Source organism: Aquila chrysaetos, chromosome 11, assembly GCF_900496995.4.
Source record: "Aquila chrysaetos chrysaetos chromosome 11, bAquChr1.4, whole genome shotgun sequence".
Lineage (NCBI taxonomy): Eukaryota > Metazoa > Chordata > Aves > Accipitriformes > Accipitridae > Aquila > Aquila chrysaetos.
Window position 1 is genome coordinate 27099730 of NC_044014.1, and position 14514 is coordinate 27114243.

General features: G+C 40.0%; 1 protein-coding gene across 9 annotated transcripts in view; it reads right to left on the minus strand.

The window, feature by feature from the left end:
* Positions 1–14304, minus strand: part of POLR3A (RNA polymerase III subunit A) — a 40376-nt gene extending 26072 nt beyond the window's left edge. For 8 of the 9 annotated variants that reach the window (XR_005933505.1, XM_041127145.1, XM_030029779.1 and 5 more), the window contains exons 1-14: positions 13949–14304; positions 13318–13453; positions 12657–12794; positions 11933–12104; positions 10427–10581; positions 9224–9463; positions 7163–7325; positions 6826–6962; positions 5559–5662; positions 4919–5060; positions 4244–4384; positions 2917–2986; positions 2084–2211; positions 440–578 (exon numbers count right to left, since the gene is read on the minus strand). Coding sequence is in view for 8 of the 9 variants with exons in the window: in XM_041127145.1 (XP_040983079.1) it covers positions 440–578; positions 2084–2211; positions 2917–2986; positions 4244–4384; positions 4919–5060; positions 5559–5662; positions 6826–6962; positions 7163–7325; positions 9224–9463; positions 10427–10581; positions 11933–12104; positions 12657–12794; positions 13318–13453; positions 13949–13992 (1909 nt within the window). In the remaining variant the exon portion in view is untranslated. Of the gene's footprint in view, positions 1–439; positions 579–2083; positions 2212–2916; positions 2987–4243; positions 4385–4918; positions 5061–5558; positions 5663–6825; positions 6963–7162; positions 7326–9223; positions 9464–10426; positions 10582–11932; positions 12249–12656; positions 12795–13317; positions 13454–13948 lie in introns of those variants that run through there. The other variant, XM_030029780.1, reaches the window with a different exon arrangement.
* Positions 14305–14514: the final 210 nt, after the last annotated feature.

A 14514-nucleotide genomic window follows, 5' to 3' on the forward strand; every position in this document is an offset into this window, starting at 1 on the left:
GGACACAGATGGTTTAATATCCTAGGGATTCCTATCTTCCCTACGTATCCTAACTCCTTTCACTGTTTAACTTCTAATCCCTGTATCACTACCCCCACTTAAGATACTAAATTTTTCCATTTGCCCTCTGCACAACCACTTCCTAAGTTTCTTTGCTTTTCTCTCTCTCTCACCTTCAAATACTATGTTAGTATCACAACAAGCCTAGCATCATACAAAAGAAATTTTATTACAAGAAAACACCCAAGTCTTTTCTTTGGTGTTCAGCACAACTTCTACTTTTGAGAAAAACTCCATAGTTTTGTTTTTCATTTCAGGAATACTTATGTGAAGTACTGCTTTAACTCCTACAGTGAGCTCAACAGCAACAAACTGAACAAAACAATAGCTACAGTTTCTCTGAAGACTTCCAAAACACAGCTGTAGAAGCGTCACTCACAAGAATCATTGTAACACAGGTCTTCCCCTTTGCCACAATACTGCTTGCCCTTGGTTCGTAGGTTGGCTTTTACAGGACAGTCATCACTGGGTTTGAGAATGAGGCTGAAAACCTGTTTTCCGGTCCAGAGTGTTACAGGCTTAGAGAAACAAAAGGACAAGAATTAGGATTACAGAGTTTATGCTACAACTACAGTAAAACAGCAAGCAAGAATTTAATTGTAAAATTGTTTTCTATACAGAACCTTTCTATACTTGTAGAACCATACTTGTAGAAGTGCATAGTAGCATTCCTTTGAATTTGGAAGTATTATGCACTTTTATAAACAGAAAAACACTGACTGCTGAATGGTTATCCTTTACATAATAGTAGGTGCATGCATTTAGAGAAACATCTTCTATTGCTCCCTCTTACTGTCATGTTTCCCTTTCTGATTAGAAAATGAAAGAAAAAAAAAAAAGATGCCACTGCTGTCATTTCATTTCTCAAAGAGGTTGCAATATTTATAAATCCTTCTTTATATAGTGCCTTTGGTTTAAATTTTTAGGAGGTTAAACATTCATATAATTATGTACTTCCCTCAGCTGTAGTTAAATGTAAATAACTGTCACAGCTACCACCAAAATTATTCATCTGGAGTGACAGAAGCAGTCAAAGAATCACTGCTCTTGGCTATTAGCAAAAATTACAAAATTCATATTAGATACTGCCCATAAATTCTCTGAACTTGTTTTATATTAGTATTATTCATTGGTGTTTCAATTTCACTTTCTGAATTTCCCTAATATTACACTTATTATTTTGAAATTAAATAAAAGATATTAAAAAAAAAGGTATACACCAATACTTAGTAAGTATTTAACGAATTTAAAAGTGTACCAAACTCTCTCCAAACAATACTGTTTGCCTCAAGTACAAAATTAATCAAATACAGGCACCCATAAATGTATGTGAATGAAGGCTTAACAGACCCTAATCTAATAAATGATACTACAGCTCTCTTCAAAGTTTATGACAAATACACAAATACTCTGTCTTTTGTAATAAGTATTTTGTGTACATGATGTAACAAACAAAAAACCAAACAAAAAACCAACCAACCAACCAACAAAAATATCACATAGCACTCATCCTCTTTAACACATTGCCAGGTTAACAACTAAAGCATACTATTTCCCAGGTTTAATATCTCCTAAATTTGGGATACTGAAATCCAGAACTGTTGAGCATTTCAGGACACTACTTGAGGACACCCAAGGAGTAACATAGTGTCTTCACTTAGCCCCATATTAGTCTGCACAGCTAGTAACAGTGAGGTTACCAAGAACGACCTATCTTCTACCGACCACTAACAGCCAAGTGGTCTGTCTCAGAGTAGCAGGATAATAGCAAAGCTATGTTCGAACCCTGAAGGAACCCTGCATCTGGACAGCACCATGCAAGGTCGATTCTGTTCAGCATCAGGAACCATCAAAAAACTCCTGCATAGCTTTGACCCTGAATTCTGATCCTTGCACTTTACACTTTACAAATACAAAATCTCATACAAAACTAATGTCAGAGAAAACAAGAACTGTCTCTGCTGAGAACATCACCATGGGTCAACATTAAAAAAAAAAAAAAAAAAAAAAGAGTTTGACACACCTTCAGAATTGCTGGAGGTGGAAGACGAACTTTAATCTTTTCATCCTTGCCAACCAGGATAGAAGCAATAATTTGACAGGCTTTGGCTCGATCAAAAAAGGTATCTTTTAATGTAAGAAGATAGGCACCTAGAATGTAAAAAATTATTAACATGACAGACTAAAATGAGATTAAGTTTAAAAGCTATTGTATATTCAGTATCAATGATTTCATTCTAATACTAGTTACCTACTTACTATGCAAAATGACAGTAGTTCAGACAGCTTCAGTTGTAAATCCTTCCCAGAATTTTTTTTTTAGTTGCTCCATACTCAAATTTCTAAAAATTACAACCAGTGCATTTCTATAATCTATTCTCTCTCTCAGACTCTATCTCACAGGTTAAAATAAGGCTTTGGCATTAATTTTTGTACACCTTCCTTATATTCATTGGACATTTCCCAAAGAACTAAGGAAACTTGAAGCTACTTACTGCAGGTTAAAACTAATCTTTGACCAATGAATTCAACTCCTCTACAATAATCATAAGCAGTTCACGTTGTCTACCTAACATATACAAAGAACCCAAACATTCATTTTCTCTGTCAGAGAAACACTGCAAAACATAGGCAGAGGTAATAGTAATTGCAGCTACAAAGGTAGACAGTATCAGAAGAGATTCTGAGGACATCATTATATTTCAGACTAACAATGGCCTTACTTTCATAATGTCAGTTTGACTTGTGAAAGGAGAAATTTTTTAATTCATACAGAAAAATTCTGGAAAAGTGGGAAGTGATTCTGAAGGAACAACTGTCAAATTGCACAGCAATAAAATAAGCTTATATACACACCTGTGAGGAAATCTTGAATAGCAGCGATAAGAGGTTCTCCATTTCTTGGTGTTACCAAGTTTGCTTTAGTCTATATGATACAAGAAACAAAAAAAATTACACATTTGAAGACACTGATACTCCATTTGTTACTCAGAAGGAAACTCACCATTTAAGGCAGTTATTTTAGCAAAAATGGTAAAAGCTTATTCTAAATCAAAGTACAGCTTTCTTCAAAGAGTTTGAAAAAACAAACTAGATGTTTCAGTTCACTACAGTCCATGCAAGTCTATTGCCAGTTAAGGAATAAACTGAGAATAATTATTGAAAATTACATATTCTGTTTCCAAAGCAGAAGCTGCAATCAGCTTGATGTGTTTGGTAGGTTACTGTTCGAACAGGACAGGGAAGGGAAGACAACCTAGCTTTGAGAACCTGAGAATGGACAAACGAGGTTATGCTCACTACAGGGAGCTAGTGAAATACTTCAAGTTGTGTGACCCTACTGATATGTAATAATCAAGCTAGCCACTTCCACTAGCCCCATCTTCTTATGTCTTACGCAGACCACTGCTCCAGTTAATCACCCCCACCTATGCAGCACAGTTTTGCCTGAACTGTTCACAGGCCCACACAAACCTAAATCACACACTGGGGCGGCAGGGGGGAAGGGTTCTTTTTAAGCTCGCAAATCAGTTCCACAAGCCAATACACGCTGCAGCCAACAGCTGTGTTGGTACATAAGAAGTAGCAGTGGCATTCAGTCACCCTAAAGGAGTGATGTACTGGAAAATACTCAGATTGATGCTACTGATTCTACTTTCACACCACAGATCAATGCCTGCAACCATCAGAACCCTCTTTATCTACCTTCCCTTCCCTCTTTTTTCCCTGCCTTAAGAGCCTACTGTCTCCTGCCTTCTCTGATAAACTGCCTTCTGCAGTACAAGCACACTATCGCCGTCTCATTTCCAGTTGGTCTGACCATCTGCAATTGCTGGGCTGTCAGACCAGGAAGCAAAGTATGTATCTGTTTGGTAACAGAGCCACCCTATTTTGGTAGCAATCACTAAGGACAGTCAGGCAGAAACATACTAATGACATCTACTTACTTAAAACCATTGAGTTTTCCTCAGATGCTAAATATAAGTCTATTAGACTTCCATTGCATAACAGTCCTAATTTATTCTAAATTCCCTTTTGCAGAGTTTTCAGGCAGCTTCACAGTCGCACATTATCCATACCCAGGAATCTTGATAATATTTCAGATTTCACATGCAAGTTAGGAAATACAGGGTTCAGCCCACCTGTCACTAGCAAAATCCCAACCCCAACATTATCTACCTACCCCCATTAAAACAAGTGCTTCTGCTTTTGCTTCTTCTGTCTGAGGAAGGTGAAGGTTCATCTCATCTCCATCAAAGTCTGCATTGTATGGTGTACAGACACATTCATTAAATCTGAATGTCCTATGAGGTTTTACTCTAGCCTGAAAAAAAAAAAAAAAAAAAGAAAAAAAAGTGATGCACACGCAGTCAAGCATGCTAAAAGATGAAAAGCTATGCCTGAGTGCTTCCTTGTAGGCTTTATCTTTTCTTTTTATTGCAGACAAGAGTCAAAACTTCTGATTATAGGATTTAACTCAACCAGGAACTGACAGAAATTGTACTCAGGTTATGTTATACAAATGTAGCTAATGACTTCCACTATGAAGAATTTATACAAAGCACAGAACACAACATGCTTTGTAGAGATCACATCAACTCTACAAAAATTAAATGCTTACGCAAGAACAGATACTGAGGTCAATTATGGCTATTAACAGAATTGTCCAGACAGCATACTGCCCCGTTACACATCAATTCCCATGCAAAAGCACAACTGCACTGTATTCATGCTCATCTCCATGCAGTGTTTCAAAAGCTGTTTATTTTTGGGCATGTAAGAGATAAACATCAGTAAAGGTAAACCACCTAATATTCAGGGATGCACTACCTGTATGTTAGGCTGTGTGTACACTTACAATGTGAGCCATGATGCTCAGTTTATGAAGAGAGGGTTGACGGTTGAACAGGACTATGTCACCATCTATAAGATGTCGCTCCACGATATCACCAAACTTCAACTCCTGGGCCATCTTTTCTCGGTTTCCATATTTCAAAAATCTTATAGTACCACGTAACAAATAAAGTCAGAAGAAACAAAGTCAGAAACATGTTCACACAACTGAAAATAAATTCTGTTTATAATGCAAGTTCTTCCATTAAATGTTGGAGTATTTGTATTACAATAAATAGAAGACAAAACTGGTGCGGACTGCATCATTAAACATCAGTCCTGCTGCTATTAACAAAGCTGCCTGTTTTCATTTATCTCTGTACTACACCACCTATTTCAAATAAAAGAGACTCAGTCATAAAACAAAAATCTAGCTACAGTTCACTATCATTAGTATGTACACTTAAGTTTAAATCCAACAAATTATCTAAAAAGAAATTGTAGACTAAACCTCAGGAGATAATGACCATTTTTTTGTTACTGCCCTTTATGAAAGATTCTAAAAATAAATTTTAATCCCTGTATATCTAACTGTTTCCACACAGCAGTAAGAACAAGTTGATGGGGAGAAATAAAGAGTGAATCATTACAGATAAGCATGATACCTTTTCATCTGTGTGTGCCTTTGTTGTATGAAGTTGGCTCCAGGATGAACATCAGGACCATTACGGACAAGTTTCCTCATAAAATTAATATTTGCTTTGTTCACCTGTTGCATAAACACTTCAATCAGAAACAAATGAAACATGTTTCAGGACTTCTTGTTTTTGCTGGTGGCTTTTGTGTTTTCAAATTTTAGGCTCAACTGACAAACCCCCTCACAGCCTCCAGCTGCTGAAGGGAACAGGCAGGAGGGAATAGAGGAGAAAAATGTAAGCCAATCTTAGAGCAGAACATCAGTTTGAAATTAAATTAAAAATCTGGGAAGTAAATTCAGAAATAAAAATACCCAACCACTCCTTAGACAGATACACCAGCAAACATATGAAGCTATGTATGAGTTAAAAAAATATCAAGCAAAACTCTTCTCTCTTGATAAGTCACTCCTTACACCATATGCCTTCACAGTATGTCGTGGTTTAACCCCAGCCAGCAACTAAGCACCACGCAGCTGCTCGCTCACTTCGCCGCCCCCCCCAGTGGGACAGGGGAGAGAATCAGGGGGAAAAAAAGTAAAACTCAAGGGCTGAGGTAAGAACAGCTTAACAGAACAGAAAGGAAAATAATAATAAAATTACAATAAGAGTAATAGAAGAATTGGAATATACAAAACAAGTGATGCATAATGCAATTGCTCACCACACGCTGACCAATGCCCAATTAGTTCCTGAGCAGCAATCCCTCCCCAGGCCAACTACCCCCAGTTTCTATACTGGGCATGATGTCGCATGGAATGGAATATCCCTTTGGCTAGTTGGGGTCAGCTACCCTGGCTGTGTCCCCTCCTAACTTCTTGTGCCCCTCCAGTCCTCTTGCTGGCTGGGCATGAGAAGCTGAAAAATCCTTGACTTAGTCTAAACACTACTTAGCAACAACTGAAAAGATCAGTGTGTTATCAACATTCTTCTCATACTGAATCCAAAACATAACACTACACCAGCTACTAGAAAGAAAATTAACTCTATCCCAACCGAAACCAGGACAAAGGACTTGCATATATCTGCTACTACAGCCTTGGTTTACCAGCAGCAACAAAACTGAATGATTTTCAACAAAACTGAGCAACGAAGCACCACTGAATGATATTTTGAACATAAAGCAATACATTCACTCCCTTTTATAGCAAGGTTATAAAGGTGTACAACACTGAGGTCTGGTGGAAAAAAAAAAAAAAAAAAAGCATAGAAAAAGTTTTCGTTCTACACTACGTACCTTTTCAGGAAAAGTTAGTATTTTAGCAACATGAATAGGCACTGCTACTTCATCTATTCTTAAATTTGGATCAGGTGAAATGACTGTTCTGCCAGAGAAATCCACTCGCTTTCCAGACAGATTGCCTCGAAACCGACCTAACAAAATAAGCAAGTGAAAACATTTATAAAAAATTGTTTTCAAAACGTTATCTGTTAAGACAGCACATTAGAACATCTTTCACAGTACATCACTGAAGTGCAACACAATAGTAGCAGATATATGCTTTAGAAGAGCAAGTATTTGTGGTTTAATTAAAAAAAAAAAAAAATAGTTAAAAACAACTTTCTAGACAAACCTTGCTTTCCCTTAAGTCTCTGAACAAAACCTCTGGTCCATTTTTTAGGTGCCATGTTGAGAGGAATTCCTGAGAGCTCACTATTAATGTACAGGGCACACTGCAGTTGAAGAAAATCCCAGTCTTCCATTATCATCTGTGTTTTGGCTCCTGATATCCTATGCTAAAGAAAATAGTTATCCAGTTCAGAAAATAAATATAACAACACATATCAAACCAGCAAAGAATTTTTCTGATACGAGTACAACTCATATCGTATCAAATGAGTGCACCCTCTGTAAGTTTTCTGATGACACCAAGCTGTGTGGTGCAGTCAACACACTGGAGGGAAGGGATGCCATCCAGAGGGACCTTGACAGGCTTGAGAGGTGGGCCCATGTGAACCTCATGAAGTTCAACAACGCCAAGTGCAAGGTCCTGCACATGGGTCGGGGCAATCCCAAGCACAAATACAGGCTGCACAATGAGTGGATTGAGAGCAGCCCTGTGGAGAAGGACTTAGGGGTGTTGGTTGATGAAAAGCTGGAGGTGAGCCAGCAATGTGCACTCGCAGCCCAGAAAGCCAACTGCATCCTGGGCTGCATCAAAAGAAGCGTGGCCAGCAGGTCGAGGGAAGTGATTCTGTCCCTCTACTCCACTGTTGGGAGACCCCACCTGGAGTACTGCCTTCAGCTCTGGGACCCCCAACATAAGAAAGACATGGACCTGCTCGAGCAGGTCCAGAGGAGGGCCGTGAAGGTGATCAGGGGGCTGGAGCACCTCCTCTATGAGGACAGGCTGAGAGAGTTGAGGTTGTTCAGCCTGGAGAAGAGGAGGCTCTGGGGAGAGCTTATAGCAGCCTTCTAGTACCTAAAGGGGGCCAACAGGAAAGATGGCGAAGGACTCTTTAACAGGGAGTATAGTGACAGGACGACAAATAATGGTTTTAAACTGAAACAGGGTAGATTTAGATTAGATATTAGGAAAAAATTCCTTACTGTGAGGGTGGTGAGGCACTGGAACAGGCTGCCCAGAGAAGTTGTGGATGCCCCATCCCTGGAAGTGTTCAAGGCCAGGCTGGATGGGTCTTTGAGCAACCTGGTCTAGTGGAAGGTGTCCCTGGCCATGGCAGGGGGGTTGGAACTAGATGATCTTTAAGATAATCTTTCCAACCCAAACCATTCTAGGATTCTTTCAAAAATAATGTTAAAAAAAACTTTCATACATTGGAATGAAAAAAGTGAGATAACTTTATAACAGGATGCATATTGCTATAACATAAGGCCATTCACAAGAGAACCCAGAAAAAAAATTTCTTTTGACTAGCATCTGCTTTGGGCAAATGCTCACAAAACTATGTATATTTTTAAATTCTATTTTTCCCAAGCCACTGAAATTAAGCTAATATAACTTCACAGCCAGGAAAATCACCAGTAGTTAATAGTGCTCACTTGATTTTGTTTGCCTGACAAAAGACCACTTTTGAAAAGCCTGAAAATATTAGTCTGGTAGAACTGTTCTTCTAAACAAACAATAAATTGTCAAATTTACTTCTAGTCTCAATTTGATAACCATGCTAACTGAGACCTGATTTCTTAAGAACAGATACTGGAATAAAGAAAGGACAGAGATGAAGTAAAAAAAAAAAAAAAAAAAAAAAAAGAGGAAGGTATACATGGGGAAAAAAAACCAAAACCAATAGGTATCATGTTTTCATTGTAAGTGACCATTCGAAAAGTGTCATAAGTCACGGGAGGGGAAAAAAGAGGAAGAAAGAACGCAAGAAAGACAATGTGCGAGAAAAAAGAAGAGTTTACAGACCAGAACTCAAGAGAAAAACACATTTCCCGTGATCCACTACCAGATCTTCAGTAGGTCCTATACTGCAAGCAGCCAGTCAGCCAGCTCTATTTGAAGCAAGTTTCTCTATTTCTTTCAACAAAATGCCAAATGACATACCAGTACAGTACAGACTGCTTGCTAGATTGTAACCAGTAAGACAAGTAAAACCACTTGCTGTATTCAATTCTAACCAAATCTTTTCGAAGGCAACAGTCTCTGAGAGCTTGAAGGATGACTCACCTTTTTTATTACATCGTTGAGGAAAATTATCTCTGTCAGTTTCATTGTCAAGTCATCTTCGTTGGTGCCAGACTTCAAGTCACTCACGACAGAGGGTCTGATACACAGTGGAGGCACCAAGAGTCGTGTGAGGATCAAATCTGAAGGTTTACCTGCTTCTGGGTTCATCAGAAGCAGAGGGATGTCTTCTGCTGGGATTCTTTTAAAGAGGTTCAATACTACCAAAGGATTCAAGTTTTCCTACAAAATCCATTGGAGAATGAGGAGAACAAGCCATCACTTAACAGTTTCAATGCTTCCCTCCTCCCCTCATTTACTGATTGTTCAAAAAACAAAGTATTTTAAAAAGACAAATAGAGAAGAACTATTCATGCAAACAAAACTATGTTTTGGTTTGTTTATTCTGAACCAATGGTTTTAGTCTCAGATACTAACTTGCTATATTCTTTCCTTCCTTTTTTTCCTTTCACATCAGTGTTTACTTATCATGTTACTCTCTCTTCTAAAGAGTTAAGTGAGAGTATTTCAACGTTATTTGACAAAGCAACTCAAACCTCTTGCAACAAACTTACAGTACATTGTATTCATTTTATTAGTAGAAAATCAAATGAATCACAGTATTTTCTAGACTATTTTTCAAAACTTCATTTCTCTCTTTAGTACAGCTGTCGCTGTAGTATAATTAACTCCAGATATTCACTAGTTTTTCTGTCCACATATGTACCCTGAGGTCTTCCCAGCTTGCAAAGAGCAGAAGGAAACAAAACTGCACACAGTGCAAAGCTGAACAAAACAAAAAGGTTAGATAATTAAGTCTCCTCTCTCCTTCTCAAGTTCTTCTGAAGAAAAAAAAAAAAAAATCTGTGTATTGTAATAAACTCGGAGTTACAGTAAACGTACATGCAGAGTTTATACGGGCCTATATTTCTTCTTCCTTTTCTAGCTTACGGAAGTATAACACACCAAGAACATTCCCCTTCTTTACAGACAGAAAGCTATGTATCAGAACATAGCAATGAACTAAATTTCTCATTTTAGCAAAGTCAGCATTATTGCAATAAATACAAACATTCTTCAAGTGTCTTTTGGTATATGAAAATCTTGGACAACCCACAAGGCTTAAGCTGCTACATGGAAAACCTTTGAGGAGTTTTATTTCACACACAAAAACTAGCAGCAAATTTAAGTCATAATAAAATTCACCTGAGCTCTTCCCAGTAAGGGTTCTACTTCTTTGTTATGTTCTATGGCAGTTTCGAAGGACTGGAGAAAAGTAGATACTATTGGATCTATGACTTTCTTATTGGTCTTATATTTTTCATGTATTATTTTCAACAAACCACACTTCTTCACGGTTCCTGCAAGCAAATAAGTGTGGGTTGTTTTGGTTGGTTTGGTTTTTTTTAAAAACAACAAAAACACCAAAAAAACCCCCCAAACCCCAAAACTTAAAATGAGTAAGCTACAGTTCCAAAACTAGTTAAGCCTTCAGTGAACACAAGAATAAAATAAAACTTTATTAGCTTTATTAACCGTTTTCCTAAATTCATTAAACAAGAAGAGGATAACAAGGTCATGTCTCCTTGTATGGCTGGCTTGGTGTGCCTAGATCATGATGTGGGTTCTGAAGCTGAAAGCAGGTAGTTTAGCCCACACTTTAATTCTGGTTCTCCTCAATCACAGCAGATTTTTTTAAGTAGAAGTTCCCACACTAAAAATGGGACTAAGATGTGCCATTTATATATCATCCCACTATCTTCTAAAGTAATTTTGGAAGTGAATTATAAGAAAAAATCTAAGCAATATTCTCATGTTTTGCAGGTAACGTTATTCATAAAACTTCCACAGACTAGTACAAGTGCCTTCCAAACTCAATTATTTTTACTGAAGTGTGCTGACCTACCACTTAATTTTGTAAATGCCTATTGTTTGTGCTCCCTGTGTGTGTATGTGGCACTTACAATGAAGCAGCTCTCTATTTATTCAGGCTGTCGATCATTACAAACAATCCACAATTTTCAAGATCTAAAAACGTACAGTTTGAAGTTATGAATTAGCCATCCACTATGAACCTGTAGCACTGCAAGTCCTTTAACAGCAGTATCACTTGATCAGTGTACATGAAGAAGAAAAAAAAAAAAAAACGCGTTTTGAAAACCAAATGTGAAATCTTATTAAGATACTCTGCCCTGAAGAACAAATTCCAGTGTAACCCAAGATCATCACAGCTCCAATACTGCCAAACTGCAGAACGTACCCTCCTAGATGACGACAAGCACATCTAATGTTAAGAAAGATAATTTAATACAATGATGAAAAATGAAGTTCAATCAAAATTACAAAGTCCACGAATGCTTCTATGTTAAGGTATTGATCACTGACAATAGCTCCCAATATTTTTAAAAACATGTTAGGCAGGGTTTTTTATGCTATTATTGAAGTATCAAATATTGGTTACCGCCATGAAGAGATATCACATGAAACAAAAGAAGGAACTAGGACAATGTCTATATCCACATAAATGAAATGTGAACATGCATGTGCTTGGCATTAAGAATGCAATTACCAGATTCTTAATAAGGGCCAGGTAAAATATCCATTAGCTGTGGAACTAACAAGGATATTCAAGATTCTGATGCCTATCACAGCCGCCAAGGTAAAAACCATCAGAGTAGATAACTATCACTAACTGCTAATGTCAACACTCACCATTAAAGGCACCACAATAAGGACAAGTGTTTTTCTTTCGGCACTTCTCAGACACTTTCTTTTTTAGTCCTCTCTTCTGAAGATATGTAAGGCCAGGTCGCTTCAGGTAATCCAAAAATTGTTTTTTTTCTTCCACTGACAGCATGATACAGCAACAGGTTTTGCAGATCATCTTAAGTGTAAACACATATAAACACAGCTGTTTAACAGACACATTCAGATATGTAACCTCTTCTACTATAACTTAAGTTCTTCAACAGAATGCAGTCTTTTTGAATGAAATACAGTGGTCTTGGTTGAAAGACCAATTCATATGCTGTAATACGCAAAAAAAAGTACACCAAAAAAAATACAGTCAATGAGGCAAATACTTTTCTAAGCCCTGCAGGATCTTAAAGATCCATATAAAGCAAAGAGTGTTTTGATTTACTGGGAAGTCCTAAAAGGCAAGTTACATTGCATACATTTAATTCAAACTACTACAGAAAAATAATGGATTAAATCAGTCAGTCTGAGATTACCTAAAATAAAACAGATGTATTTACATCACTAGGACTGGTATTTAAATACATTTTTTTTTACAAAACACAAGATGCATAAAGATAAAATTTATAATGCAACCTTATTTTGGTCTTCTCAATTACTCTTTCAAGCATCACCTTTACCGATAATTTCATTTTTCTAGACTAGAAACTGATGACAAATCATAACTGTAATAATTTACCTGTAAGATGCCTATCACAGCTTTGAAGTACCCAACGTGAAAACAGGGCAGTTCTAAGTCAATGTACCCATAATGACCTAAGCAATCAGCTAGATTTTTTCCACAGGTTTCACAGGGACGGTCTTTTTCACTGGTTCCCTTTGGGAGAAGGAGAACACACACATAGAAAAGCATTTTAGCGATAATCAAGTGAATGCATAGAAAATGCAAGACTTCTTAAGCTAGTCAGCGATCCTAACAGCACACCCAGAGCACTTACTCCTTTTTCCCAGCATCAGAAGCAAGTCAGTAGCATGACATTCATTCCAATCCTTAAGAAAAATGTCCTTCACACGCAGGCCCTACTGACTCCAGTGACATTAACTCATAAAGCCTTTTGCAACTGATCTACAGCCTGCTAATCTACAATGTTATTTTGTAGGCAGATGTCTCTGGGTCTCCCAACAACTGGGCAGGATATCCTGTCTCAAAAGAATGCTCTCCCGAACCCCCCAAAAGCATGAAGAAAGTAACTGTCTCTGCAACCGACAGTCTATGGAATTTAGGAAGAGACACATTTGCATGTATTTTGGATGAGCAGTAAACTTCAGTCTCTTATCTATAATCACGTCAAGTAATTCTACAAAAAGGGTTGGGGGAAAAAAACCCCAACAGTTCTCACCATGCGATGGTCAAGTACTCCATACTGCAGCGGAGAGTGATGGTTGTCCTGACTATACAAGTTTTTGCTAACCACTTGAATGTGAGCTTGCTGACGCATCTCCTCTGGCGATTTCATGCCAAAACAGATGTGGCTTCTAGAATGGAAATTTCACATGTGTATATGTGTACTTGTATATATATGCAGAAATACTTATAACTACAGCCACACGCACATAGGTGTTCAAAAGCAATGCAACGGTGGCTAAATTGATTCATAATATTGCTGAAGCAGGTTCTTTCGGGGCAAGTATAAAAGAGAGCGCTCTTCTGCAGTTGGTGGTTTATATCTGGGGGATTTATCGATGTTCTTGGGCAGCCCTACCGCTGCCCACCGGCACAGCCACCCGCGGGCCCCGCCGGCAGCCTGAGCCAAGCCCAGCCGGGCCCGGGAGAGCGCAGCCTACGCCGGCGCTTTCAACAGCGGACCAGCCGTGGCATCACCCGCCGCTGAGCTTCTCCCCGGCTCCCTTCACAGCGGTTGCACCGCGCCCCGGGATTTCTGCCGCTGCCCGCCACAGCCGCCGGGCCCACCCCGCCGCAACGCCGGGTCCCTGAGCGCGGGGCGGGGCGGGGCGGCGGAGCACACTCACATTTTCTTGGCCACGTCCGTCTCCCTGAACTGCTCCTTCACCATGGCGGCGGCGGCGGGCCCGGCGGCGGCCCCTCAGCGTCCGGCGCGGCTGCACGCGGCGGCGGAGAGCCGGCCCAGCCGGTGGCGCAGAGCGGCGGCGGCGGCGCGGCCCGCAGCGCCCCCTGCTGGGGCGCAGCAGGGCTCCTCCCGCTGGGGTCCTCCCGCGGCGGTCTCCCGGGGCCTCCCCTGCCGCCGGCAGCAGCCGCGCCTCCGTCCGGCCGCTCCTCACGGCCGCCTCTGGGGCTGGCTCTCGGCGCCCACCGGCGCACCCTTGCCCGCCACGGTACTGTCACCAACAGACAACCGCCGCTCCCCCAGCTGCCGGGAGCTGCGCCGCCAAGCGCGCTTGGTGGCTCTGCGCTTAGTTTCCTCCACGGCAGCTCTAACCCAGACCCTGGTCACCAGCGGCGGGGCGGGCTGGTAGAGCCGACCCCGCGGCAGCACCAGTACAAGCAGGGGAGCTCGCCTCGCCACGCAGCCGCCCACGAGGCTGAGGAGGCTGCGCTCCCAGCCCAGCCGCGCCCA